Source organism: Cynoglossus semilaevis, chromosome 8 (assembly GCF_000523025.1).
Source record: "Cynoglossus semilaevis isolate Cse_v1.0 chromosome 8, Cse_v1.0, whole genome shotgun sequence".
Classification (NCBI taxonomy): Eukaryota; Metazoa; Chordata; class Actinopteri; order Pleuronectiformes; family Cynoglossidae; genus Cynoglossus; species Cynoglossus semilaevis.
The window spans coordinates 15,635,936-15,661,055 of NC_024314.1; the positions used below are offsets into that span (position 1 = coordinate 15,635,936).

Consider the following 25,120-nt stretch of genomic DNA (forward strand, 5'->3'; position numbering starts at 1 on the left):
GCTACAAGTAATCCCTGCCTTTCTATAGGAGGAAGTGAACAACATGACGGAGACTAATTTGAAACCAAGGGGCCCTGATGTGCAGCCACTCACAGGAAATATGACATTCTGATTCAACATCATGTACATGATCATCTGGGCTATGGGCAGATCCAAAAATGTCTTAGTTTGAATGGAGACAGAGGGAAGACTGAGACAGTTGGGAGATGAATCACAGTGACATCAAACAGGAAGGTGGACAGACATTAACTTGGTGCTATTAGCTAGTGCCACACAGGATAAGGAGACAGAAATACTTGGATGTACTGCAGTGGAAAGTTCCTCCCAAGTTCCTGGCCATTGTCTTTGGAGTTACTGGACATACCTTAGTTGAGGAAACACTCTTTTTTTTATTTTTTTTATCAGATGTTACCCACAGTTCACGCTTGACCAGTTTGCTGTAGTTGGGCACACTCAGCGTGGCTAGGTGGCAGAGAAATACAGGGCGTGTGCATGTATGGTAACAGCAGAGCCGACAGGACTTGATTACGATTGTGGGCGTATGTTTATTTACTCTATAAATCGGGGTGTCAAACTCATTTGGATTCAGGGGTCACATACAAACTCATTAGATTTTTCTGCATATAAATACAAGTATATTAGAAAATATTCATATTTAATGAAATATAATTTGATAGAACATCACCAACATTACTTTCAAAATTCATTGTTTGACACTACTGCTATAAACATTCTGCCCCACAAAAAAAGACGTCGTATGTGGATGCTCATCAGAGGCAGTTAGCAGGTGTGTGACCTCCATTTAATTGACTCTTGACAACCATCACCAAAAAGTGATAGGACCTTCATGTAAATGAAAAATGATCTTGCGGAAGGAAAGAAGATTTTGTGTAAAACTAGTCTCACTATAAGTCCAAAAATGGACGTCTTTGACATAATTAGATGTATGTATGAATATTTGAGTTGAAACACAAGGTCAAAAAAAAAAAAAACTAACAAAGCAAAACCCCAAACATCTTATAAATCATATTATATTAATTATAAATAGTATAAAATCAGATGTTAAATAAAAACTATATTTTCTCAATTCAGAGAACAAGACTTTTTAAAAGAAATTTTGACAAAAAACAAAAAAAAAAACACTTTTATCTTGGTAAAATAGCTGGTGTCTAAACAGCGGTCTCAATTTCTATGGGCCACTGTTGCCCCTGTCATTTTATTAAAGAAAGTAACAGCGTGTGGGGATGGGAGGGTGGGGGGGGGGGGGGTCTGAATACTTTATACTGACATCTAGTTGAGGACCACGTCGTTGGTTGTCGTTGGTACAGGTTGGGTCATGTGACTGAGAGTCCTCCCAAGGGTTATGAACTGAATGTTCATTAGGTTTTGTGTTGGTTCTGCCCTACGTAGGTTTGTTTTAATTAACCAGGTCGCTGGACATCCGTTCCCTCCTACACCGGTTGTAACACTTGTTTTTGCAATTGTGGATTTAACCGACATTGAGTGATTAAAAACACAACATCGTTTACGCAACAACCAAGAAAGACAACCTTTGGTTTTTTTCACTATCAAGTGCTAGACCAACAGTGATTTGTGTTAAAATTTGATAAACTTCTGGACGTCATCTTTATAGTCATTAAATAAAGTAGTTAGCTCGACTAAATGTGTGACTTGCCGATACTGATTTTCTTCCAATATAATAAAAGGTATTCACTCACTCCTCTGTTCAACAACTTTCAAAATACTTTTAAAATATATATAATATAAAATAAATACAATATATATATAAATTAGGGCTGGGCTAATCGCGGTTAACATGTTCACGGTGGGCAGGTGAAGCCTTATGAAGCGCTGAGGCTTTCTTAACAATTGTGCCGAAAACATTCGAACCTTACAAGGCTTCGGTGACATCTGCTGGACAACTGAAGCCATAGCACCCTTTCAAGAGCACGACCGAAGAACTGACACTGTTTCAATACCGCGTGTCAGCAATAAAAGTTCAGGAGAGACTGTGTGGTCATTCAAGTGCCTGGTGCTCAGGTGCTCACCCATACTGTACAACACCATCCCAAAACATAAATGTCAACGATATGAAGCGTTCAATTTTAGATAAAATATCGACAAAAATGAAACTTACTCACCAAAATTTGTATTTCGTTGTACACAAACTCCCTTCTCCCGGTCCTGGATGCGAGTACAATTAGTCCACAAACTATCCGGTTCATTCCAGTTCTCCTTTCAGGACTGAAGTCCAGTTTGTTCTGTCGTATTTATGGTATAAGTTTTCGCCAGAAGCAGTACACGCAGAAAAAACTTTAAATTTCGCGCGGGGCATGAATAATGGGAACGACATATTCTGTATTATTTTATAAATTTCAGTAAATCTTATGGCTGTGTGATTTGTGTTTGAACCTTGCTCCACCACCCTCCTCTTCCATTGGCTAACGTAAGTTAATTAGAGATAATGGACACCTGCGGAGGTATTAGCCCTGCTGCTAACGTTAACAGCAACGGCTGCAGCCCAGGAACCGGTCACCGTTTCCACAGTGACAGGTGGAAGTCTGACAGGGAAAGTTCAGGTATCAATGAAAAGGAGGAGCTACGAGGGTGTTAGCATTTAAGCTAATGTTGCGGGACCCTTGAACGCAACTATGCTCTTCTATAACACTGTGAAATATTACCGGCAAACGTTTAAGAAAATACATAAAGGACAACGTACTTTTTCACTTTATTTTCTTCACCACCCCCACAGACTGGTCCAGTCCCCTTAGTGGCACTTTATTTTCTTAAACGTTCTTTCTTCACCACAGACTGGTCCAGTCCCCTTAGTGGCCGTGCGTGCTTTCGTTTGGTGGCTGATGTGACAGCATTTTCTTCCGTTTAAATTAATTTCTCTATTGAAGTGTGTTTCTTCGTTGATGTACGTGTCTCAGCTGAAGTTCGTTTCTCTGTTGAAGTTTGAATGTTGTCAATGTGTTGACATGTGCAGACGCCACCTGGTGGGCAGGCCTGTTAGACCATCCTCTTTCATGGCAGAGCAAAAAGGGACAGTGGCTGACTTTGGGACCTTTGCGGAGGTAGATAAGATCGGTTTCACATGAAAGAATTGGTCCGCAAAATTAATGAAATAGGTGCAGATCACTCAGTGCATCAATTAGCAGTACTTATTACTTAGTACTTATAGTAAATGAAAAACAAAACAAAAACAGGATTTCATTGTGACTCTTTTATTCAAAAGATTTACACTACTCAAAAACACAGGGTCAGTAACTCTCTCAGTTGACATAGAGAAGACAACAGGAAATAATCCTTCTTTACAACACTACAACCCTGTCCAGAACTTCACAAGTTTAAGGAAACGCATCCATATATTTACTGTATAAACAGATTCAACTGTGGAACTGAAAAGTCACACCTTTAAAACACAGCCTCAAAATTACCAGTGGCCTTGAACGACCTTTCCAAACAATGTTTACCTCACAACTAGAAACAACACTTTCTACATAATTAAAAGGTGGGGGATTCCATTAGACCCAACAGAGTCTCTCTGGAAACCTTCAGTTGGTGGCTTGGTCAGTTGAGTGCGTGGCGACTAGCAGCAAGTCCGTGTCATGAAAACTGGATCTGCTGTACTGTAGGGATCTAGGAGACAGTAAAGTTTCATTTGAGATGAGTTGCATTTTTAAATATTGTAAAAAAAAAAAAAAAGTCTAACCTGTCTTTGATCATATTGCTGGTTACAAGTTTGCATTTGCATTAGCTGGGATTGTGGGTGACTAATGTTTTTCAGACATCTAGAGTAACATAAGGGTCCAGACTAGGGGGGGCTCAATCCAATACTAGAATTGTTATCAGTTTGATTTTGGTAAAATTTCAGGGACAAACATTGGAGGAAAAAAAACAAAAAAACAACTATAGTCTGTACGATCCGATACCCAAGCCCAAATGCAGTGATCAGCAAAAACTTTGAAAATGTTGTGCAAAACAAACACCTATCATTTCAAGCCAACACACTGCAGTGCAAACGTGGGCAGAGTTTTGTTAACAATCTCAAACAAAGAACAACAAAGAATTTGATTCGACTACAATTAGGTCACACTTCCATATGATTCAATATTGATCTGAATCCTTTGATATCGATTAAATATTAAGTAGAAATACACATACAATTCATTTCAGTACCAGACCATTTTTTAAATAATTACTTATTCAGTTCCATGCCAAAATGAACAGCTATAGTGCAGTGTAATTATATTTGGTCCACGAGATAATATCAAATGTGTACTAGAGTTGGCCTGCCAGTATATAGCCCCTAAATACTGGCAAAACTTGTAGTATTAGTGGTGTATGTGCTACCTTATAGCACATACATTTTGTTTTGTTTTTTGTTGTTGGTCTGTAAAAAAGATTTACATTAAAAAGTAACTCCAAAGGCTACAGATAAAGGGACATGATGCATCTTTTATTACAAATTTAATTTCTCATGTGTTTATAATATTAAGCTAAGTTTGTTTCCATGTAAATACTTTTTTTTTAAAGAAATATTAAGTTTGGCCCACTGTGAATTTGAGTTTGACCCCCGTGGTATAACTAATTTTTTTCATCACTACTTTTGCTAGTTGTCGTCCCTTCAAAGTCTCTACTCTGACCCCGAGTTTCCTGCCTTTCCTGTTCTTGGGCTGCGTCCTATCACAAGTTCATTCTTTCCCTCTCAATAGTCTTTGACCAACAGGAACACAATTACTCCCCCCCACTTTCATGGTCACCTTTAACCACTGTCTACTCAAAGCCCTTTGTTCTTACAACTAGGAAGGAAAAAGGAAAGTGAACTCCTTGTCATTGTGACACAGTTCACCACTGAACACAATGAAATGTGACTTCTGCTTTTAACCCATCACCAAAGTGAACAGGGGGCAGCTTTAAGAGCCCAGGGAGCAGTGAGTGGGGACGGTGCCATGGCTCAGAGCACCTCAGTGGTAACTTAGCAGCTGGTGGACTCGAACCTGGACCCAAGGCCACTGCCCACTGACTAGAGCCATTGGCAGTGATAGTCAGTGTTACTGAAAAAACTAATGAGAATGTGATTTGAATCGATGACTGTACCTGTTGATATGAGGTGGTGTACACCATGACATTCTGCTGTTGTCCATCAGCTGTGATGATCCCAGCCGGCAGCGGATTCGCTGATGAAGAAAAAAAAAAAAATTCATGATGTTTTTAGACACGCAAAGACGTTTTGTGAACGCAAACACAACATCAACATGTACTACTAAGTTTTCTACTTACAGAACGAATCTTCTGTGAGTTCCTCGCCCAGACCTTCTCCAACCACGCCAGGCATTCCCTTCTCTCCTTTCATCACCTTAAGAATCACAGGTGGGGCAACACAGAAACTGATTAAAGTATTTGCAGGTTTTGATAGTTGTTGAAGAGAAGTAGGTTTGGACAATACCACTAGACAGCAGTGGTGACTCTAGACCGTTTTAGTTAATCCTGTAGGGCTGTACTATACAACACTGGTGTAGCCCATATTTATATATAACATATTCATACATAAAAAAAAGAAGTAAATTTTAAACAGATATTTTTCTCTCTTTTTTTGAGGAACTCCCTGAGAATTTTACAGTTATCCATGTCAACATGATATACTGTAGTGCCCTGAAATATCTGAGTTTTGTAGTGTTACTACAACATAAAAATGGAGCATCATATAATACAAAATACTACAAACAGTGTTGGGACAATGTATTGAAATAAAATGATGTTTGATGATGATGATGATTGTTTTACAATGTAATTCTACATTGTAAAATGTAGAAATTACAATGTTACAGATGTTTTACTGTGTCCTGATCAAACATTTGACATTTGTGGGGAGTGAATGATAGAGGGGCAAAAAGAACATTATTAAAACATATTTTGTTAAATGGTGAGCATAATCATAATGGTAAACAATAACAAAATTGGTCAATTCTGCACAGTATGTCAAAATATATACATATATTCATTAGTGTAACTTATTTTACTTATTTTTGAAATTAATTTGAAAAATGGAATTTAACCTCACACCCAGAGACTATTCTTATCTGGTTAGGACATCTTTTTTTTTTTTTTAACATAAATAATGAGTGTAAGTGGTGTACCACTCAAGCCTGGTGTCTCACCTCTCTAAACTTCTGCAGGTAAATCTTCAGGGGCTCCACGTACATGTCAAAGCCCAGTGTAGACATGGCAAACAATATGTCCTCCCCATTTATGGTCTTTCTTTTTTCCTGGTGGCATCGTTCACTTGCTTCTGATGTGATGAAGCTGATGAATTCACTCACGCACTCCTGCACGCACTCCTTGGCGTCTTTGGCAATCTGAACAAAAAGGTGAAAAAAAATAAAATAATAATCAGTCTTAGGCAATCCAGTAGAATCTATTGTCTCAATGAGACTAAAAAAAAATGTCCACTAGAAAAAATAACCAATAGAATAAATCTTGTTAAAGGTTCTGGGAGATGCAAGGATTGGAAATGGTCAGATCAAAGGCAGAGTTACGGTTGAGCAGTTTGGAGGTGAAGTTAGAGAGGCACCGTGGAGATGGTTTGGACATTTTCTTAGACAAAGGATGTTAGAGAGGAATCAGCCAGGCAAGAGGGAAAGCGGAAAAAAATGAATCTGATATACTGTATGATGCAATATTTCAGCGCAACCAGTAATTAACCTGTAACTTAAAATTAACCAGCAACTTAAAATTAACCAGCAACATGTCTCATTGCTGAGCTCAGCAGAGAGAAAAAAGAGATGATTTTTCTGTTTATTGTGAGGTAATTTAGTCTTGTCAAGCCAAAATAAGAATACTCTGCAAATATGTACTATTGCTAGTATATATTGCTCCTGCACTTTTACTTCCAATGTTTTGACTTCATATTTAAGCACCTGCATTATTCCTTTAAAGGCTTTTCATTTTTGTGGTTTCTTTTAAACATACCTAAAAAGCAGGAAGCAAAAATGACCAAACTCCCTCTATTTATTATTCGCCCTGAGTAAACCAACGATGCTCTAAACAATTTAGGCCAATAGAATAACTTGGTGGGCAGTGTGACAAAATTACAACACAATGTCTTCTACCTTAAAATTATGAATGGAAAATAAAGCATTGAATTGTCATCTACCACGTCAAACTTAAACACCTGCACAACATGACATAGCTCGGGTAACACTTGGTCTGGGGGAAAAAAATAAATTAAAAAAAATCAAGCATCAGACAAGGTTTGCTCTTTGGACTGACTTCACAGTGGCTCCCTATAAGATAACCTTCAAATAAATCCAAGGTATCTGAAAAATATAAAAAAATAAAATCCAAGGTATCTGAAAAATATAAAATAAAAATAACACTAACCTTTCCAGTCTGGGGAACAGCATTCTTCATGATACGTGCCACATTGGCAATGGGAAGATAGATATCCTGCTCTCTGTAATTCTCTTTGATTCCGCTGTCGTCGTGGTCGTTTAGACTTTCATCTGCATCATCTACAAAATGATTGACACTAGTACAAGCGGCAGCTCACTATCAACTACGATGGTAGCATTTTGAGGAGCTCCTTACCATCTTGAGGCTGAAGAACATAGTGACTGGACGCCATGTATTCTCCCGTGATTCCCAGCTGGGAAGTGTCGGTTGTGGTGCCATCTCCGTCCATCACAGCTGCACTAATTTCTAAGTGATTTTAATACAATTTATTCCATTAATACCACAAATCAGTTCCTGGGTTTGCTGTAACAGGATTAAACACACACAGTACTATTTTTATACATAGTAGTCTACTCTATTTATATTTTTAAATAAAAGACGAGTTTTAACTAATAATTAAAATTTAAACCTAACCATATTGAGAGAAAATAACTATAAAATAATCATAATTTGCCAAAATATTTCATGAAGTAACCAAGTTAAGATAAATAACTACCTGATCCAGTGATTGATTGGGCTGGCTTTAGCAACACATATGGAAACGGTAATTATGCTGGTCGTTGGTATTTTGAATTTTGGTATTCCCTTTATAAATCACTGATACAATAGGGCCAGTTTACGGTGGAAATAATCAACTAGTACTCTAAATTTCCCTATCATATTGTCATGAATGGGTTCATTTTTCACTTGGAAACGCAACTGTATCCAAAGTGGTCCAGTTGTTTTGCCTGTGTGGGGGCAGGCCGACAACCACTTGGGTTTACATGCACTATCGTAACATTAAGGTCCTTATTATTAAAGAAGCAAATATGGTGTGCATTATTATCCCTAAAAATCTCATGCTACGTAAATATATCGTGGATAACTAGTACTAGGGGGGTTGCAACTGCACAAAACATGCTCCATCACTTTCATGAGCTACAAGCTAAACAGACTGTAGCTAATGCGGGCTAGCTGCTAGAAGGCGCGGAAAATATCGTTTTCATCTAAAGACATAAGTTACCAATTTAACACGTTAGTTACCTTCAGAGGCTCACATGTTTAGGTAGCCCATTTCCATTAAACACGATACCCACCGCATATGGAGTTAGCACGCGCTAGCCTGTCCTTTGTCAAACACGGCAGAGTAAGACAGAGCTGTAGTCGAAATGACGAGACGTACTTTTCTCTCTATTTGTACAGAAATACTTTATAAACAGCAACTCTCATTTGTTCCAGCCACTAATTACAAACCGAAGCGACACAGATTCTTCCGTTCGGGCTAAAAAGAAATCGTTTTGCAATCATTGGCCGGAGCGGAGCACAAACCTGTAATGATGAAGCCCTGGTTGGTTCCTTCCCTCAGACGGCTGTTTGGTTGGACAGAAAATGGCTGCGAAGGACCAGTCCCAGCGCGGGCCGCGGCTGCACCGCTAGCCTGCAGCCATCGGGGGGCGTGCTGCTCAAAACGGGTCAAATACTTTTCACAAGAAGGTAACGAAGTAAAACGTCACGTTTTTGAATTGCAGAAATACTGTAACCAAAATCAGAAGACATTTTATTTTTGATTAATGGCGTTTTACTGTTTTACATTTTAAACTTAAAGTAAATGTGAAACAAAGGGGGGAGAGGGATTAGCAGGTGTTGGAGCTGCCTTTCACTCTGTTTATTGGCTAATTTAAATACTATTATACACCAAAATAAGTTTTGAATTCAGTTACATCACCAAATTTTAATGTCTTGTGTCAAATTGAAGCCCGTACATTTTTTTTTCAAGCCTTTAAGAAGACTTTATTTGTTGCCATGGGGGATTTGACAGCAGTTCCTTTAGACCTTGTATCTTGATTGACCTGAAAAACACTAAAATAACATTAAAATTATTATTTTAATGTAATTTCTACAATAATCATTACATTTAGTGTGGCTAAACAAAAAGCATTTGTTTGTTTTTTAAACCCTATTTTCTTCAGTGTATATGTTGAGGTACTGTTTAGTGCATGTAGCTGTATGGCACAATATGACGATATTCTTAGAATATATGCATATTGGCAAGAATCTGACGATACAATATGTATCACAATTACATTGTTGTTGATACATGCTTAAGGTATCAGGTTACTGAAATTGGAACAGAGGGATCTACAGAAGAAAGAAAAGGTGCCACAGAATACCGAGTATCGTGAACTAAAATACTGTGATATATCAGCTTATCGATGTTTTTACACCCCTAGTCACTACTACATAATTATATTTGTATTTAATTTCTCATAATCTACTGGCACCACCATTGCCATCTACTGGTAGATCGCAATTGGGCACCCCCCTCTAATGTGTCTCGCCTGCGTTATTTCCCCGATCATCATTTCAATTTATGCTCTTTTATTATAGGAGGTCTTCAAATGATTTGTCATATATCCATATATTTCTATATATTTCTATAATTTAAGGTCAAACATCCAGACCACAATAACGTTTAATGAACTCACCTTTTTCAATCACATTTTTGTTTTTGTTCATACTTCATGCTTTAGCACATACAAACATACAACGTTAACGCAACATACAAAATATATATTCATTGGTTAAACTGCTGTGGTACGATCTCGTCATCATATTCTGTGCAAGTCAAACACAATGGCTTTATGCTGGATTAGGACAAAACAAAGACAATTTGCAGTACAAGTGCATTTTCATGGTCAACTTTTTGGTCTTTGAAATATGCGACTGAAACATCCTCTGTATCTGATATGTGTTGGATCTGGATGGACTCCAGAGTCTGGTCCAGACTGCAGTCTTGAGATCGAGATGCCCTGTCCTCGGGTTTAAGCATGTTCCACTGTTTGATGAATTCTGTCTCCCAAATATTGATTTTGTACAGTTCATGCTGCTCTTCCCGGTGACCTCTGGACTAATCCTTGTTCAGCAATCTTCTACACAGACTATGTTTGTATAGATCAATGCTATTAAAGCCTTTAAAAAAAATTGAAAATGTCTTCTTTTCAAGAATGACCTCCTAAAATTAATCTCGAGTACTTTTTAAATACTTTATAGAAGTTTATTTCATAAAACGAAAGATTTTTTTTTTTAAATGTTGTCTCCAGAAGATTAATTCTTTTATTTATTTATAAGGTTGTAACTTTGGCCATGGAGACAGGACCTCAATGCATACTTAGCACCACCTGCTGGCCAGGGAAGTGCTAACCTATCATTGTTGACAAACAAAAATAACTGCAATTTAACAAGATTTCCACATTACTTTGGAAAAGTTATAGCCTTGTTAATTTTAAATGTTTTAAATGTATAAATAAATACATTATTATTTTTTTTAACAAACTATTAAAGCCATGATCTGTTTTTACATTTTTATGTAAAATTCGAGCTTTAGAGTGTTACATGAAGGTAACACGGGCTTCCACTAGTGAAATTTTGCGAATGTTTTACAAGATTCCGCAGAGATTTTTTTTTCTCACCATGTCACCTCTGGGATCCGTACACAGCAAAATTCCCCAAATGTTGTGCCTAAATGCCTAAACCCAGTACGGTGTAGTCTTTGTTGTGGAATCCTAAGCTCTTGCTGCTTGTTTCCTTTCTAGACGGTCGAGTTTGGCCAAGTTTTCCTTCAGAAGTGTTGAATCGGGGCTCAGCTGCAGGGCTTGCTGATAGTACTGCCTGGCTGCGGCGAAGTCTCCCTGCAAAAAGTTGCAAAATGTAAATAACATAATACATGTTTTGGGATGAGAGAATAGGAAGGACGTAGATCCACACTTCCGCACACCCCTTGTTAGTCGCCCTTGATAAAAACATCCGCTAAATGCATAAATAGCCTGCCTTTACTTGTACATTTTAAATGTCAGCTTTCGATTTTACATTTTTGAGTGAATGAAAAAAATCCCAACACAATCACGTTTTATCTCACGCACCCCCTAGTGGCAGCTTGTGCGTTAAAAGTCCCCCATTCGGTACTTAAACCTGTTGCAAAGCTTCAATACTTTTGACAGGTTCCGAATCGAGTTTGGTTTAAATATTGAAGTTTGGTCTGATTTTACAAACTCAGAGACTTTTGAGGCTTCAAAAATCTGATGAATTACTACTTACATATTGATGTTGCTTATTGCTTTTGTATCACTGGAAAGGGTTAATCTTGCTGATGAGACACATGTAATATTGATGACCATGAAATCACAAGGGTCTCAATCTTGCTGACACATGCAACATTGATGACCATGAAATCACAAGGGTCTCGTTGAGCCACGGTTTACCTCGATGTGTTTGATTCCTCCCATGTTCATCCAGGCCTGGGCCTGGTCAGGGTTGAGTTCAACAGCTAGTTTATAGCTCTGTTGAGAGAGAAACGAAGAGACTTAACGTCAATGGATTTCGACAGGATCTGGTCCTGGGGCACCTGGTAGCCCCCGTGGACTAGCTAAAGTGCCGGCAGGGTTTGCTCTAGGAATAAAACTAATCAACTAAAGCTTTAAATTTGTACCATTACCATTGAATAATACATTTTCTAGGAACTGTTGACAGATAAGAACGGAACAAAAGGAATCAAACAACTCTAGTGTGTTTGTGGACGTCTGTGTGTGTTTTAAACCAGGTTGTTAAAAACAACAGGACTTACTGAAAATGTTTGAAATATAGAAAATATAGAAGGAGAGAAAGAGCGGTACCTCGAAGGCTTGATCTAACTGGTTCATCTCTCTGAGATGGTTTCCTTTGGAAAAATGCAGCTCCGCTCTCACTGCCGTATCAGTGGGGTTTAACTGCAGGGCCCGGTCCAGGGCCTCTAAGGCCTAAAACATACACACACACACACACACACACACATATATTTAAATATAAACAGCCAGATATATTGGTAAAGAGTTGGTTTGCACCAGGAACCACAGACTCCTCTTTTCATGTCTGTTTACTTTACAATAACACAATAGTACGTAACATTTTCTTTATCGCTTGATTTACTGTTCAAAATGGTTTTTATTTATAAAGAAACTTCATTCTAAACTTCATACACGTCCTTCCATGGGTAAATATATTTGTAAATTACGACAAAGTATTAGAGCCACATCGAGACAAAAAAGAGAATACAGTCTAAATGTTTTGAGCAAAAAGGTATTTTTACGAGAGAAAATTTACTTAATTTAATTGGAAAATTATTTATAAATTTGATCACAACAATGTGACTTTTTTCCTGTAATGATTAAACTTTAGTCTCATATTTAATTTTTTTCTGTGGCCCTAATACTCCATCATAGTAAATTAACACTGTAAATATACATATATGTATATATATATATACGTGTATGTGTGTATATATGTGTATATGTGTATATATATACACATATACATATAAACACACATATAGATATATACACACACACACACATATATATATATATATACACACACATATATATATGTTGACATATATTGAAGTTAAGAACACAGTCTGATATTAGATACATTTGTTGGACGTCGACTACACAAACACACCTGTGTTAAGTTTCCACCCTTCCTGTAGATGGCAGACAGAAGACGGTAACATTCAATACAGCTGCCTTCTCTGGATATGATGTCCAGGGTCATCTTCTCAGCATCATCGGTATAACCAGCCATCACCAACACCTGAACCTAAATAAGAAATAACCAACAAGAAAATGTGTTCACTTCTGATTCAGAAATACACAGAGGCCAGGTGTGTGTTTTTTAATCAATCTGACACAAGCCAGATTTGATGACCTCTGTGTGTGAGTGTGAGTCAGTGTGTGTGTGTGTGTGTGTTTTCACCAAAGCCAGCCAGATGTCAATGCTGTCCGACTGTAGGGCTGCAGCCTCTCTGTAAACCTGCAGGGCCTCTTCGTAACGTCCTGTGTTGTAGTACAGCGCTCCAAGTGGTGTCAAGATGTCAACCTTTCTCGTGACCTGCAGTGCCCTAAAGGGAAAAGATGTAAATGAATAGAGTAAAGGCTCAGACCTGGTGTGTTCAACTATGTATAATTGTGTTATTGTTTCATTCAGTGATTTCCAACCACTGTGCCGTGAGACATCATTAAATGTATTACCTAATAATAGTAATACTCTTCCACTAGATGACAGCACGACTATGGAAACTAAACAATGAGAATCAGAGCTGTTCACAAAGGAGATCTTTGTGAGTGTCTTTCTTCAATTCCTGCGAGCATGTCAGCAATGTCTTCAACTAAACAGGCAGAGATTTCACACTGCGTTGGTAAATTGTGAGTAAATTTAAATGAGAAGATTATTATATTTTATTACGTATACTTTTTGTGAGATTTTTGTGTGGTGGTGCGCCATGGGTATATTAGTGTATATATATTTCAAACATTTTCACCTAAATATATTTTTTGTATTTTTTTTTCAGAAATTTGTAAATTTGTAACACTTTACATAATGGATTGTACCAAAATATTGACATTTTATTTCTTGCAATACATTATCAATATACTGGTGCAAACAAACAAACATGCAGTTGTCAAAAACAGATTTTCACAATAGTCTTCTGCAATTTTTGTAAACTTCCACAATGCAGCACAATCTGGAGATAGTATCATATCGCGGGATACCTAGCGCTACCTAGCCTTGTTATAGAATATTTGCAAACTCGCTTAGTTATCGCTTGATACACAAGGATTGGAATGAAAATAATGAATTGAGCAAATAGCGACCAACCATGAGCCTCTCTCTTAGTGAATACAATACACATGTTTTTTTTATACTTACCTCTTGTACCAATATTCTGCTGCTTTGTTATCGTTGGAGGCCCGGAGCAGACGGCCCAGGTTTACCATGGCCACATAGTGTGAAGGTTTGAGCTGGACTGCTTGCTGGTAATGACTTGCAGCTTGTTCGGCTTCTCCTAAAGGGGTGATCACAGGGTGTAAACATTACTGCTAAACTAGCCTAGCTCCCTAATGGCTTTTGTGTGAAATGAATTCAAAAGTACTTTACTGCACACATACATTTCACTATGCTATATGAACAAATGTGCAATAATACTTGGTTTGCAAACACTTAGAGTGAGGTGAGGTGGCTTAGCACAAAACAAGTACAAAGATCGGAATTACTGCATTACTGCAATCTCTGATCTTATGGAGAGAAAGAATCTCAGTTGTAGGTCTAGACCAGTGATTATCAACTGTCATTAGAGTCTGTATTAGGTCAAATTACTTAGATGGGATACTGAAAAAAAAGTCCAATTTGGAACATTTTTTATTATTATTATTATTTGTTATTAGAAAAAAGTCCAATTTGGAACATTATTACGTTATGTTATTAAAACTATATTGTCTTCTCTTTTAACTGACCTGTGTCAGCCAGAAACACTCCATAATTATTATGCAGGTCTGAGTTGTCTGGACAGTTCTTTATGCCTTTCAGATACAATTCATCGGCTTCAGCCAATCGTTTCTGTGGGGGGAGATGCAGAGGTCAACGCATTGTTTAATTTGCAAAAAAACTAAACAACATGTTTGGTACATGTTTGTGTCCATATGATGGTAAAGACGACATCATTCTGGATGGTTTACCTGCTCAATATAGAGTGATGCGAGACTGGAGTAAGCATCAGCGAAATGTGGTCCAAAGCGTATGGAGTCCATCAGCAACGTTTCGGCTTCCTTTTCTTTGCCCTGCATCCTAGCACACATTAGAATACAGGAAATAGTTTAAAAAGCTTTAAAAGCTTAAAAGTTGTTATAAAGAAATCAATATTTTTTTAAAATAAATAATAAAAATAAAATAATAAATAAGATAAATATATATATTTATTATTATTATTAAGTTTAAAAGTTGTTCAAATACAGAGTAAATTTCATGATTGAAAATCAATGAAAAAAAACAAAACAGTTATAGTCTGATACCTAAGCCCAAATACCGTAAACGGGAACACTGTCGCCTCAGCAACCTGATACTGGTACTACAAGTTGCAGTATTGGTATCAGTATAGGACATGAAAAAGTTGTTTCGAGTCATCCCTGGTTAAAACTATGGCCCAAAGAATTGTATGATTGATTTTTTTTTTTGTAATCGTTCTCTTACTTTAGGAGGTTCCCCAGGTTGAAAAGGGCTCTATTGTGTTGAGGGTTGGTGTCAAGTGCTCTCCTGTAGTATTTCTCAGCCTCCTCCGGAGAGTGTGTAAGAGTTCCCAAATTGTTCAAGGCACTAGCATGTCGAGGATAAAGTCTGAGGAGACAGAGACGGAGAACATACAGTATGCATGGTGTAAATCAAGTCACTGTTGGGAAGTATTTGTGTCACAGGGAGAGTCAAACCTTAAGGCAGTATTGTAGTGGTGAATCGCCTCATCGTGCCGACCACTGTCTTTCAGGAAATTGCCATAGTTGTAGTGAACTTTAGCATTGTGAGGCAATGTCTGGATTCCAGACCTGAAATAAGAGAAAAAGAAGAGAATAATACGTTAAAAAAAGGTTAAAATAAACGCAGGTCATAGTTTATTTTTCTTTCACTTTCACTTTTTTTAGGTCGCATCATCTGGGCAAAACTTTGCTTTCAAGTATTTATTATCAGAAAAAAAACAATATTACATAAGTACACTAATATCGGTATATTACCGATAATACTGGTTGACAGATATTATCAGATATCTCTAGTTTTTAGGGAAGAATGGTGCTTTAGCCCTCACTGAAGAAATACAGAGGTTTATATCACTTCAGTTAGGGTTGCAGCGTTCAAAAGAAAACATTAAGTTCTTTCATTAAATATAAATAGTCAACAAATAAAGGCTGAAAAGATCAACATTGTCTTTTGGAACGCCTGAAGAAATCAGCTCCAGGACTGTTTCGCCAGTACAGACTGAATCCTGTATTACAACTCGATCCTTGAAGAGTACACACAGACAGTACTGTTCAGTTTTACCTGTCTCTGTGAAAAAGAGGACTAGATTAGATTAATAGATAGATCGATCGATTGATTGATCGATACTGTAGATCGATAGATTTACTGTCCTCTTGTGTTTGTACTCTTACCTGAAGAGTGCTTCCCTGGACACCCAAACGTAGTTCTGTTGGATTGTCTTCAAGGAGAACAGCAGGAGCAGAAGCAGCATGAAGGCAGTGAGGACTGCGTTCCCCCATCGGCCTACCATTGAACACAGCTTACTGAAGCCATAAGCCACGAGGATACAGTAGCCCATGCTGGAGAAGGAGAAAAGGGTAGTAAATAATAAAAGGGCGTTTTAAAGCAACGTCGTAAATCAGTTCAAATAGTTAGTGTTAAGCTCGAGAAACAAGAAATCCCAGGTGTGAAGCGTGGTTTTAGAAAATTGGAAAAAAAAAAGTCAAATCCTTTGCAAAGGTTTCCCTTTGGACCTGACACACTGGTGTACAATGGTGGAGAACAAGGATTTCCTACAGCTGGGCATTATGGGAGTTTATGAGCAGTAAAAACACTGAGCTTCTGTGTCATTATTGGACAACAAAACACCAAACAATTGTGCATGCCATGTTTTGGAAGTACATGGAGAGACAGACTGCAGCCTGCTGGATAGGGTTTGCTTAGCTTCTGTATAAGCACAATACTATTTTACTATGATGGATGCTAACTAACTAGCAAGCTTAGATATTATATTTATGTAGTATTTTGTAGTGTAATCCACTAAGACAGGTTTTTAACCCATGTATTATATCTAAAGTGGAGCAGGGATAGGTTTCCCACAAAATCCCAGGTCAGGTCCAGAGGGAGGGAATCTGAGAAAAAGAACAACCTTTGTAGGCTCTGTTCACGAGCCGTGCTTGTTTGTCTTGAAAACATGACTGACCTAAAAGGCATTGAAACTTCTGGGATAAAAACTGTTTTGGCATCCATTTATGTTTTTCCGTTCACAGCCTTTATTATAAATGTTACTGTACAGCCCCATTCCCTCACCTTGGCATGTAGAGAATCCTTTCAGCCACGACAAAGCCGACCCTGAAGAAGAGGTTACTTGCAGGAATGAAGGGAAACACCAAAAACAACAACCCCATTAACACTTCTCTACTGTCTTGTCTCTGCGGACAGAGAGAGTGAGATAAAAGAAAAGAAATCAAGGTAAAGTGAGAAATTAGCCCATTTATATTAAATGTCACACCTATTATTTATGTGAAAATCACAAAATTATACAGACTATACATGCTCATCACTTTCAACTTTTTTCTACCCGTCTTATTTTCCATTATTGATAATTGGCCAGTCTACCCATACATTTGAGGATTAAGTGCAGTTCACTTTAATGGACAATAAACCTTGGCTAGTCTGGTAGCCCAATGGCTAACCAGGTTGCAGATAATGTTTATAAATTTCTGAGATTATTCTCACAACTGGTGTTAAGTGTCGTACCTGTAGTAAGAAGATAGAGGTCAGACACAAAGAAACCATCAAAACAGCCATCAGCATTGTGGCCAAGTTGCGCAAGTCGACTACAGATTCCACCAGGGGAATGCTGCCCACTTGCCAGTCATAACAGAGCACTATGGGGGCAAGCAGCAGCCAAGCATTGAAGGACAGAAGGTAGGAGTAGGTCAGAGTCCTGCAAAGAGTTGACAGGAAAAGGACTTGATAAATATAATAGGTAGAAGAAATATTCATCAACAAAAGCATTAAAAAAAATTAACTATAAAGGGAACAGTCATCAAGGTAGTTTCTTAGGGAATGTCTCCTAAGGGCCTAGACTAGAAAAAAGTATCTTCCGAATCTCCTCTAGAAGACTGGATGGGCTTGTTAATGGGGATGGCTCGATACAACTTTTTCATGTTCGATACCAAAACTACAGCTTGGAGCATCTGCCGATACCAATATCAATCCGATATCTTCTTTTCTCCTCCAGCATGCTGAGGTGATAGTGTCCTTGTTTATGGCTCGTCGCACTAATTTAAGTTGAACATTTGGCCTTAGATATCCATCCTGAAATTTTGACCAATATCAGACCAATACCAATCCTGAGTATCGGATTGAGCCCCTACTTTCCTATCATTTTGAAAGCGAACCAAACTTTCCAGGGTAAGAACCATTAATAATCACAATGACATTTAGGAAAGAGTCCCCATAATGAAAAGCTGTTCAGCACCAGGCCCTGACACGACACACTGGTCGGAGAAACTGACTGCACTCCTTGAATGTCGAATTGACTCTCGAATGAACCGATTTCAGGAACGCAGGGAGAACGACTGACCTAAGGTTAGTCTTGATCATGAAGGAATCCCAGATCGGGACAACTGTATCAACTGATCGGAATTGGAATTAGCAGTAGAGGTGCCAAACACCAACTGGTTGAATGCTGCACTAGAAGGAGTGATTACATCAAGTTTATTTTTGGGGAAGATGAAACGTAGTTGCCAAAGATTTTGTGATGTAAATGGTGACAGACAAAAGAACAAACAAAGACGATTTCGGACCATAAACAGTGGACGGTGCCCAGAGCTTCTGAAACACTGACCTGGTGAGCAGATGAGGAGAGAAGGAAGCAGGGTTGTCCTGCTCAGAGAAAAGAGGCATGGATCCCCCCATAAGCCACAGTCTGACAGACATGATAATGATAACCTGCCACAGGGAGCAAGGGAAGGCGGAGAGAGGAAGGTGACACTTGATATTTGAATTGAAGAATATATAATCAGAAGACAATAAATAACATGTTTCATGGCTGTGATGGAGAAAAAAAAACAAACAAAAACAGTACTTACATATCCAGATAATACAAAGGTCCGTTTAATGAAAGGACCGTAGAGGAGGTTTGTTCGTCTGGAACTACAGAGCTGACTGTAGAGAAACAGACAGAGGTCAGCCATATGACAGTACTCACTGGTCAGGACAGATTATTGCAAAGTCACATGATCACCTGTGACTTTTAATGACTTTAAAAAACGTAATTTGTTACATCATTTTGTGTAGGGATGTCCGATATAAACATTTTGCCGATATGCCGATATTGTGGACATCAGTGTACCACTGCTGTAATGCTTGAATGATAACAAGCCTCCAGTCACTAGGGGGCAGCAACTCATACAGTGGTTTGTACAGATAAAAATGTACATGTTATCAAGTTCTCAATAGTTTTTCAATTAATGGGGGTGTGGGTTGCAGGGGACGTGAAAACATTTCTGTCCCCAAGGGGGCGCATGACAGAAAATAATTGAGAACCACTGAGTTAGGGAGAAGTAAGGATTGGAATAGGAAAAGGAGATCCAGAGTAAGTAAGAAAATTGAATAGATAAAGATAAAAGAAGGATCAAATATTTGGGGTATTTATTATTTTAAATTTAAAAAAAAATCACCACTGCATTTTACTAATGATACAATCAAAATGAAGAGCGGCGGCAACAAAAGTGAACAAAACCCTGAGGATTTTCTTACCTAATGAGGGGCTTGCGGCACAGGACAAGTGTGTCATAAAAAACACACACTCCGAACACGGTAATGCCCGTTTCTTTCACCAGCATGGCACAGGTGCCCAGCAGCAAACTGAAGAAGAGGGACCACACGGAGACGGTGGACGGCAGGGAGTCTTTAGAAAGACACACATCCACACTTCTGACACAGAGAGAGAAAAGAATCCAGGTTTTCCTCAGCGGTTTACAGCAGGTACAAAAACTAAAGTGATTGTCGGCCAACAATTTAATTCTCATATCAAATATATATTGAAACATTTCCTTTAAAATTTCAAAACATTACAAATAGTGAGCTTGGAAATGTATCGGTTCACCATAAAGAGTTCAAATGTTAGCTTCAGCTTGGAATGTGACCTTACTAGCCTAAAAAAAAGAAATTGGCTGCAAAACTGGCAAGACGCGTGATTCTGGCGGTTCTACCGTTACATCGCTAACTTTTTTTTTTTTACGATATCAATCTGACTTGTCTTAACTTGTATATGGAAAAGAGAGGAGAACGTTCTGGTAAGACGAAGAGTCCTTTTACCTCGTATAGGCCAGAAAAGCCATCAAAAACAGCAAGGAGGCCAAAACATCTGCCCTGCCCACCACACCAGACACCTGTAACACACACACACACACACACACACACACACACATTGCATGGTAGGAAACATAGATGCATGTTGGAAAACATTTGAATAAAAAAACAAAAGTACCTTTCAAAATATTTGCATAAACCAAGGGTTATTTTAATGTAACAATCACATTGAAAGTAAACCTTTGCTGAACATGTGACCCATACATGGACGCACCAATACAGATGGGTGACAGAAGAACAGCTTTAGCAGCTAGCGATTTGTTTTTATGTCTTTAGTGTGTGTGTGTGTGTGAGTGTGACTGATGCACGGCTTCAAAAGATTCATATGCGAGTGTGACTGACAATGCCTGCTGCTCCTGAATCTTTTTCACAACTCACATGCTGTCCACATGGACCTCGCTTTCGAAGCTGTCTAGACGTACGCCCTTTAAAGCTAGCCATGCGAAAGACTTCAAAGGCTTGAAGAGGCTTAGGCCCAAGATTTTCATAAATCGAATTTGTTAAACCAAACTCTTTCTAAAACAAAACTTTTCCAGCAATGGGTCAGTCGGACTCTAGGCCACTTTGTTATATCAATCAATCAATAAATCTACCTATCAATCAATCAGTCTATCTATCCACCTACCTACCTGTCCATCCGTCCGTCCATCTATCCATCTATCTATCTATACACACCTCTTAGGGATGCACCAATGTATCAGATGTCAACTGACATCAGCCATCAGTAAATAAAAATGGGTGATGTTTGATGTCAGATAATGAGGCGAATACCCAATGGTGAATTATAAATATATCTTAGCCTCTAATCAGTCAAAAACATTGTAGCGTCCCTTGGCACAAAATGATGATACTGCCAGGTGCGTTTGACTCAAGGTTCAGTTAGGAGTACACAGGCTACTGTGGACCATAGCCAAAACAACTTAACGTAATATTCACAGCGGATTACTCGAAACTCCTCTCTCTCACTCCGGTACCACACAAGACACACAGGCACGCACGCACACGGAATTTAAATTACTTAGGGATACTGTACTCACAGCTTCAGTGTGGACAGGGTGCACAGCAAAGAGCAAAGCTGTGATGAAGGCCAGACGGGAGTCTTTAAACACACAGCGGTGACATGTGTGCATGAGCAGGCAGGTCACGGCGCAGTGCAAGCACACGTTGACAATGTGGAAATATAATGGAGTCAGACCGCCTAACAAGATGTTCAACCTGAGAGAAAGAAGAAGAAGAAGAAGAAGAAAAAAAATTAAAAACATTACACTGTACAGTACTTTAAAATAAAAGAAATTGTTAACTCATAAATGTCTATAACTTGGTTTTATTAAGACATTTTTTTTGTATGACCTGTCAATACCAATTACTGCCAATTCCAAAGTCAGCATACATTGAGAATCAAGTGTTCTTCGGCGCAAAAATGTATTCTCGTAGCAACTAACTGTGAAGTATTTCCCGCAAACTAAATCACAGGTTCTCTCTTTAGTTCCAAAACTCTCAAAATAAAGTTATGGAGGAAAGAGGAACGACATGAAAATCTGTCCTGAGCACCCAACTTTCTGACAAATGAAAGCTTGTGCAATCCATGGGCAGAATGTTTAACGAGAGAAAACAGGAAGTGCTTTCAACTGCCAACATATGCATTTGAAATTGTTGCTATTTCTTCAGCTTCACAATTGAAAATTATTTCTGACAAAGAATAGTACCTCCTCTTATCTACAATACGCCTGGCAAAGCTACCAGCTCAGGTAACGCTACGTTAGGTTTTACCCTTGTGTGGATGAGGATGGAGATGGAGAAAGGATTATCTGCGAGGGTTTAGGCTCTGAAGTCAAGTGTAAGGTTCATTAGCTTCAGCCTGGAAGGTTTGGATGCGTTGTTCAAGGCTGAAGGTGTGTTCTTAACACAAGATGGATTTCAGGTACAAGTAAAAGAGGAATCGTTTGGGATGTTTAGTGGTGGGTGTTATGTAGTTACGTTAACAGCAGAGGACGGTGCGTACAGGTGGACTCGTCTGTGAGGCTAAACGGTTTGCGCATACCTCAAAATGACCTCAAATGTATCTATTAGTGGTTCTATAGCGTATCGCAGATGTGTATCTTACATCCAGAAGGTGCTGGGTTCAAGCCCCAGAGAAACCACATACTTGGCATCGCCTGTCGAAACTGATCTGCTGTTTAGACAACAATTTCCACCCAAAAAAGTTCAGATTATTTTTTTATCGCAGGTGGACTACTTCCTCTGAAGGAAGTGCAATGTAAGAAAGGCAGGAAATTGTAGAGTAGTGATAGGGAAGAGTGTAGAAAGCCAGCGTAGGGCGTTGTTGTTTAGGGTGACTGTGAATTGACTGTGAAGAGGAAGAAGTGAATTAAAGTAACGGTAGGGGATACTGGCAGGAAGGTGTACAAGGAAAGTTGAGGATAGAATGATCAAGTCAGCACGGCATTGGAGCAGAAAGGAGGAAAGAAAAGGTCTGATACAAAGGAAAATAAAGGATGTAGACAATAGTGTTGTAGGCATTACAACAGATACCAATAGGTACCGTCTAGGAGTTACGTCCAGACAGGAAAAAGGCGTGCTAACCGCTACACCAACCATGATATATTGGCATACAAAACATAATCTCATTCTGTATTGCTTTTAGAACTGTATTGATCCAATGAAAAACTTGATAGCCCACCCATCTCTAATGCTAAGAGGTGACCAGAGTGTTCACAACTAGAGCTGAACAAGTGAATAGAATAAGTTACTGTCAGGTTAAAGGATTTTTACCAGACATAGTAGTAGTGACAGTAGTAGTTAGAAATGTGTTGCTAACTGCCTCTGAATACATACAGAAAAATAACCTGGGGCAAGAGGGGGTGTAAGACACCAAGAATACAAAGGTACAGGTGGGAAAAACAAAATCACCTGCCCTGGTCTTTATTTTTTTCTTTCTTGGTCAGAATAGATGTCTCTGCATCAAAATCAGTTTTTCTTAGAATCACTGCAAAAATAACATAAACTTCTGATATTTTTGTTCTTTTGCTATGTAGACATATTGTACAAGGATTTATGTTTCTAAAAATTGGGTGCAAAGGTACCGAATTTCATTTAGTATCTTTAATTCCAGATTCCAACCACTTTATTCTAAAGTTGTTAAACTGAAGAGAGATCACGTGACTGACTTCAGTTTGTGGGAAATGTTTCATAATAACTAAAAAATGAACGCTGAGCAAAAATCGGACAAAAGTCATGAAACATCCCGCCTGAAATCGAATCCCGCTCCGTCTTTCTAGAAACCTTAGTCATATTACAATCCCGCGCAGTCTTTCTAGAAACCTTAGTCATATTACGTAAAATGTATGAACAGCATTAAGAGTTGTGTGGTGTTAGCCTCTGTCTGTGTTTACATAGATGTGGTGGTAAGTATGAGTGTCTCACAATAACGACAAGGCGGGTTGTTAAGAAAATACAACAACAACAAAAAAAACCCTACTTGAAGGTGAGTATGGACAGCGGTCTGTAGGACTTGTGGCTCGCGTTGTCCCACATCTTCTTGCCCCAGAAGTCGTTGCTAAAGATGTTCAAGACACTGGAGCCGGCTCGGACATCTGGGTTGTTGACCACCGCCCACATATCGTCGTGTACCAACTCCCCATGAAGAGAGTTGGCGTAACATAGGACAGAGACGGTGGTCAGCACCGTGTTGCGAAGCACTACCCATAGCGTCTCTGGCCGGACAAGGCGCCACGGCTGTTGGTGGGCAGAGTCCTTTCTGTGCTTCTTTTCCGGTTGGATCAATGTCATGTTGAGCCAGGACTCACCCTTGGTTTCGCTGGGTTGAGAATGAAGTCCACGACACCGGAGATTCTGTCCATTCCGCCTTCGTGAAGGACAGAACGGTGCGTGCTATGCTTTGCATGGACGGCGCATATGTTTATGTCCACGACCGTGTTGATGGACTGTGCTACCTTCAGGGCCGCTCAGGAAAACACTAATTTCTCACGAACGTCTTTAAGCAACGGATAGTGAATAGGTGGATAAAAAAACAAAACAAACATTTTTACAATATATTGATTTACTGTGTTAGGAGTAATATTTTGAATGACGACATCACATAGTATGTCAGTATGTTTAATAAGCGTTACTTTTGTGTGTGTATGTGTGTTTGGGAGGAAGTTTTATAAATGACAATAAATACGGTGATATCTTTACATTCATATATATATATAATTATGCATGAACTACAACGAGTGTATACTCTGTATACTATATATTTATTTATAATCAATAGAATGTTGTGTTGATTATAAATAAACCCTACTATGAAACATTAATCGTATTCTTTTTCTTAAAGAAACAACAAGAGATTGTTACAGTGCCAATTATTTAATTAATGGTTTAATTAATATCAACAATGTAATTGTTAATGTTAAGTGGTGTCAACTTTCGGGCTTGGATACAATAGTTTTCGTAAGGTTAGTGAACGCCACGTCGGAATGGAACCTACCTGCAAGCGCATGCGCAGAACGTCGCTCACGCCAGGCTATCCCAAGTAGCAGGGATTCAGTACTTTTAATTAACTATATATATACATATATATTGAGTGTAAAAATATTCTTAGGACCAAGGAAGCATTCAATCAAATCAAGCACAATAACAACAACAAATGTAGGAGTAAGAAATAAATAAAAAACCCAAAAAGGCAACAAATGATAGTTGA

At 38.6% G+C, this 25,120-nt stretch overlaps 2 protein-coding genes across 5 annotated transcripts; both read right to left on the minus strand.

Annotated features, from left to right (window-relative positions):
• Nucleotides 1–3,211: 3,211 nt before the first annotated feature.
• On the minus strand, nucleotides 3,212–8,899 carry nfyba (nuclear transcription factor Y, beta a). Of its 3 annotated transcripts, none has more exons than XM_008315239.3 (7): nucleotides 8,767–8,899; nucleotides 7,594–7,704; nucleotides 7,387–7,517; nucleotides 6,165–6,362; nucleotides 5,287–5,362; nucleotides 5,104–5,183; nucleotides 3,212–3,642 (listed from the first exon to the last, which is right to left on the minus strand). In XM_008315239.3, exons 2-7 carry the CDS (start codon nucleotides 7,685–7,687, stop codon nucleotides 3,610–3,612), a joined length of 612 nt encoding a protein of 203 aa, XP_008313461.1. In that variant the 5' UTR covers nucleotides 7,688–7,704; nucleotides 8,767–8,899; the 3' UTR covers nucleotides 3,212–3,609. The 3 variants fall into 3 exon arrangements, with proteins under 3 accessions (XP_008313461.1, XP_008313462.1, XP_008313460.1); XM_008315240.2 differs by having other exon boundaries at nucleotides 8,535–8,776; XM_008315238.3 differs by lacking the exon at nucleotides 8,767–8,899 and adding an exon at nucleotides 8,482–8,749.
• A 993-nt stretch (nucleotides 8,900–9,892) lies between these two features.
• tmtc1 (transmembrane O-mannosyltransferase targeting cadherins 1) lies at nucleotides 9,893–24,401 on the minus strand. Of its 2 annotated transcripts, XR_003050343.1 has the most exons (20): nucleotides 23,894–24,401; nucleotides 21,453–21,630; nucleotides 20,362–20,435; nucleotides 19,801–19,977; nucleotides 19,131–19,206; nucleotides 18,887–18,990; nucleotides 17,791–17,980; nucleotides 17,341–17,462; nucleotides 16,443–16,610; nucleotides 15,729–15,842; nucleotides 15,496–15,639; nucleotides 14,985–15,093; nucleotides 14,763–14,865; nucleotides 14,179–14,314; nucleotides 13,225–13,369; nucleotides 12,931–13,068; nucleotides 12,108–12,230; nucleotides 11,629–11,774; nucleotides 11,533–11,573; nucleotides 10,988–11,126 (listed from the first exon to the last, which is right to left on the minus strand). XR_003050343.1 is itself a non-coding variant. In XM_008315242.3 (19 exons), exons 1-19 carry the CDS (start codon nucleotides 24,202–24,204, stop codon nucleotides 11,001–11,003), a joined length of 2,616 nt encoding a protein of 871 aa, XP_008313464.1. In that variant the 5' UTR covers nucleotides 24,205–24,400; the 3' UTR covers nucleotides 9,893–11,000. The 2 variants fall into 2 exon arrangements, 1 of the variants encoding a protein (XP_008313464.1); XM_008315242.3 differs by lacking the exon at nucleotides 11,533–11,573 and having other exon boundaries at nucleotides 9,893–11,126; nucleotides 11,697–11,774; nucleotides 23,894–24,400.
• Nucleotides 24,402–25,120: the final 719 nt, after the last annotated feature.

What these genes read in the sequence shown, in the direction of transcription:
- nfyba (XM_008315239.3), bottom strand. Translation starts at nt 7,687, where the DNA reads ATGGACGGAGATGGCACCACAACCGACACTTCCCAGCTGGGAATCACG. An exon ending in CTGTTCCCCAGACTGGAAAG is followed by an intron (nt 6,363 to 7,386) that starts GTTAGTGTTATT and finishes CTTTTTGTTCAG; the next exon opens with ATTGCCAAAGACGCCAAGGA. An exon ending in ACTCACAGAAGATTCGTTCT is followed by an intron (nt 5,184 to 5,286) that starts GTAAGTAGAAAA and finishes TTTCTTCATCAG; the next exon opens with CGAATCCGCTGCCGGCTGGG.
- tmtc1 (XM_008315242.3), bottom strand. Translation starts at nt 24,204, where the DNA reads ATGACATTGATCCAACCGGAAAAGAAGCACAGAAAGGACTCTGCCCAC. An exon ending in CTGTCCATACTCACCTTCAA is followed by an intron (nt 21,631 to 23,893) that starts GTAGGGTTTTTT and finishes TCTTTCTCTCAG; the next exon opens with GTTGAACATCTTGTTAGGCG. An exon ending in GAGGAATCAAACACATCGAG is followed by an intron (nt 11,127 to 11,696) that starts GTAAACCGTGGC and finishes AACTTTTTGCAG; the next exon opens with GGAGACTTCGCCGCAGCCAG.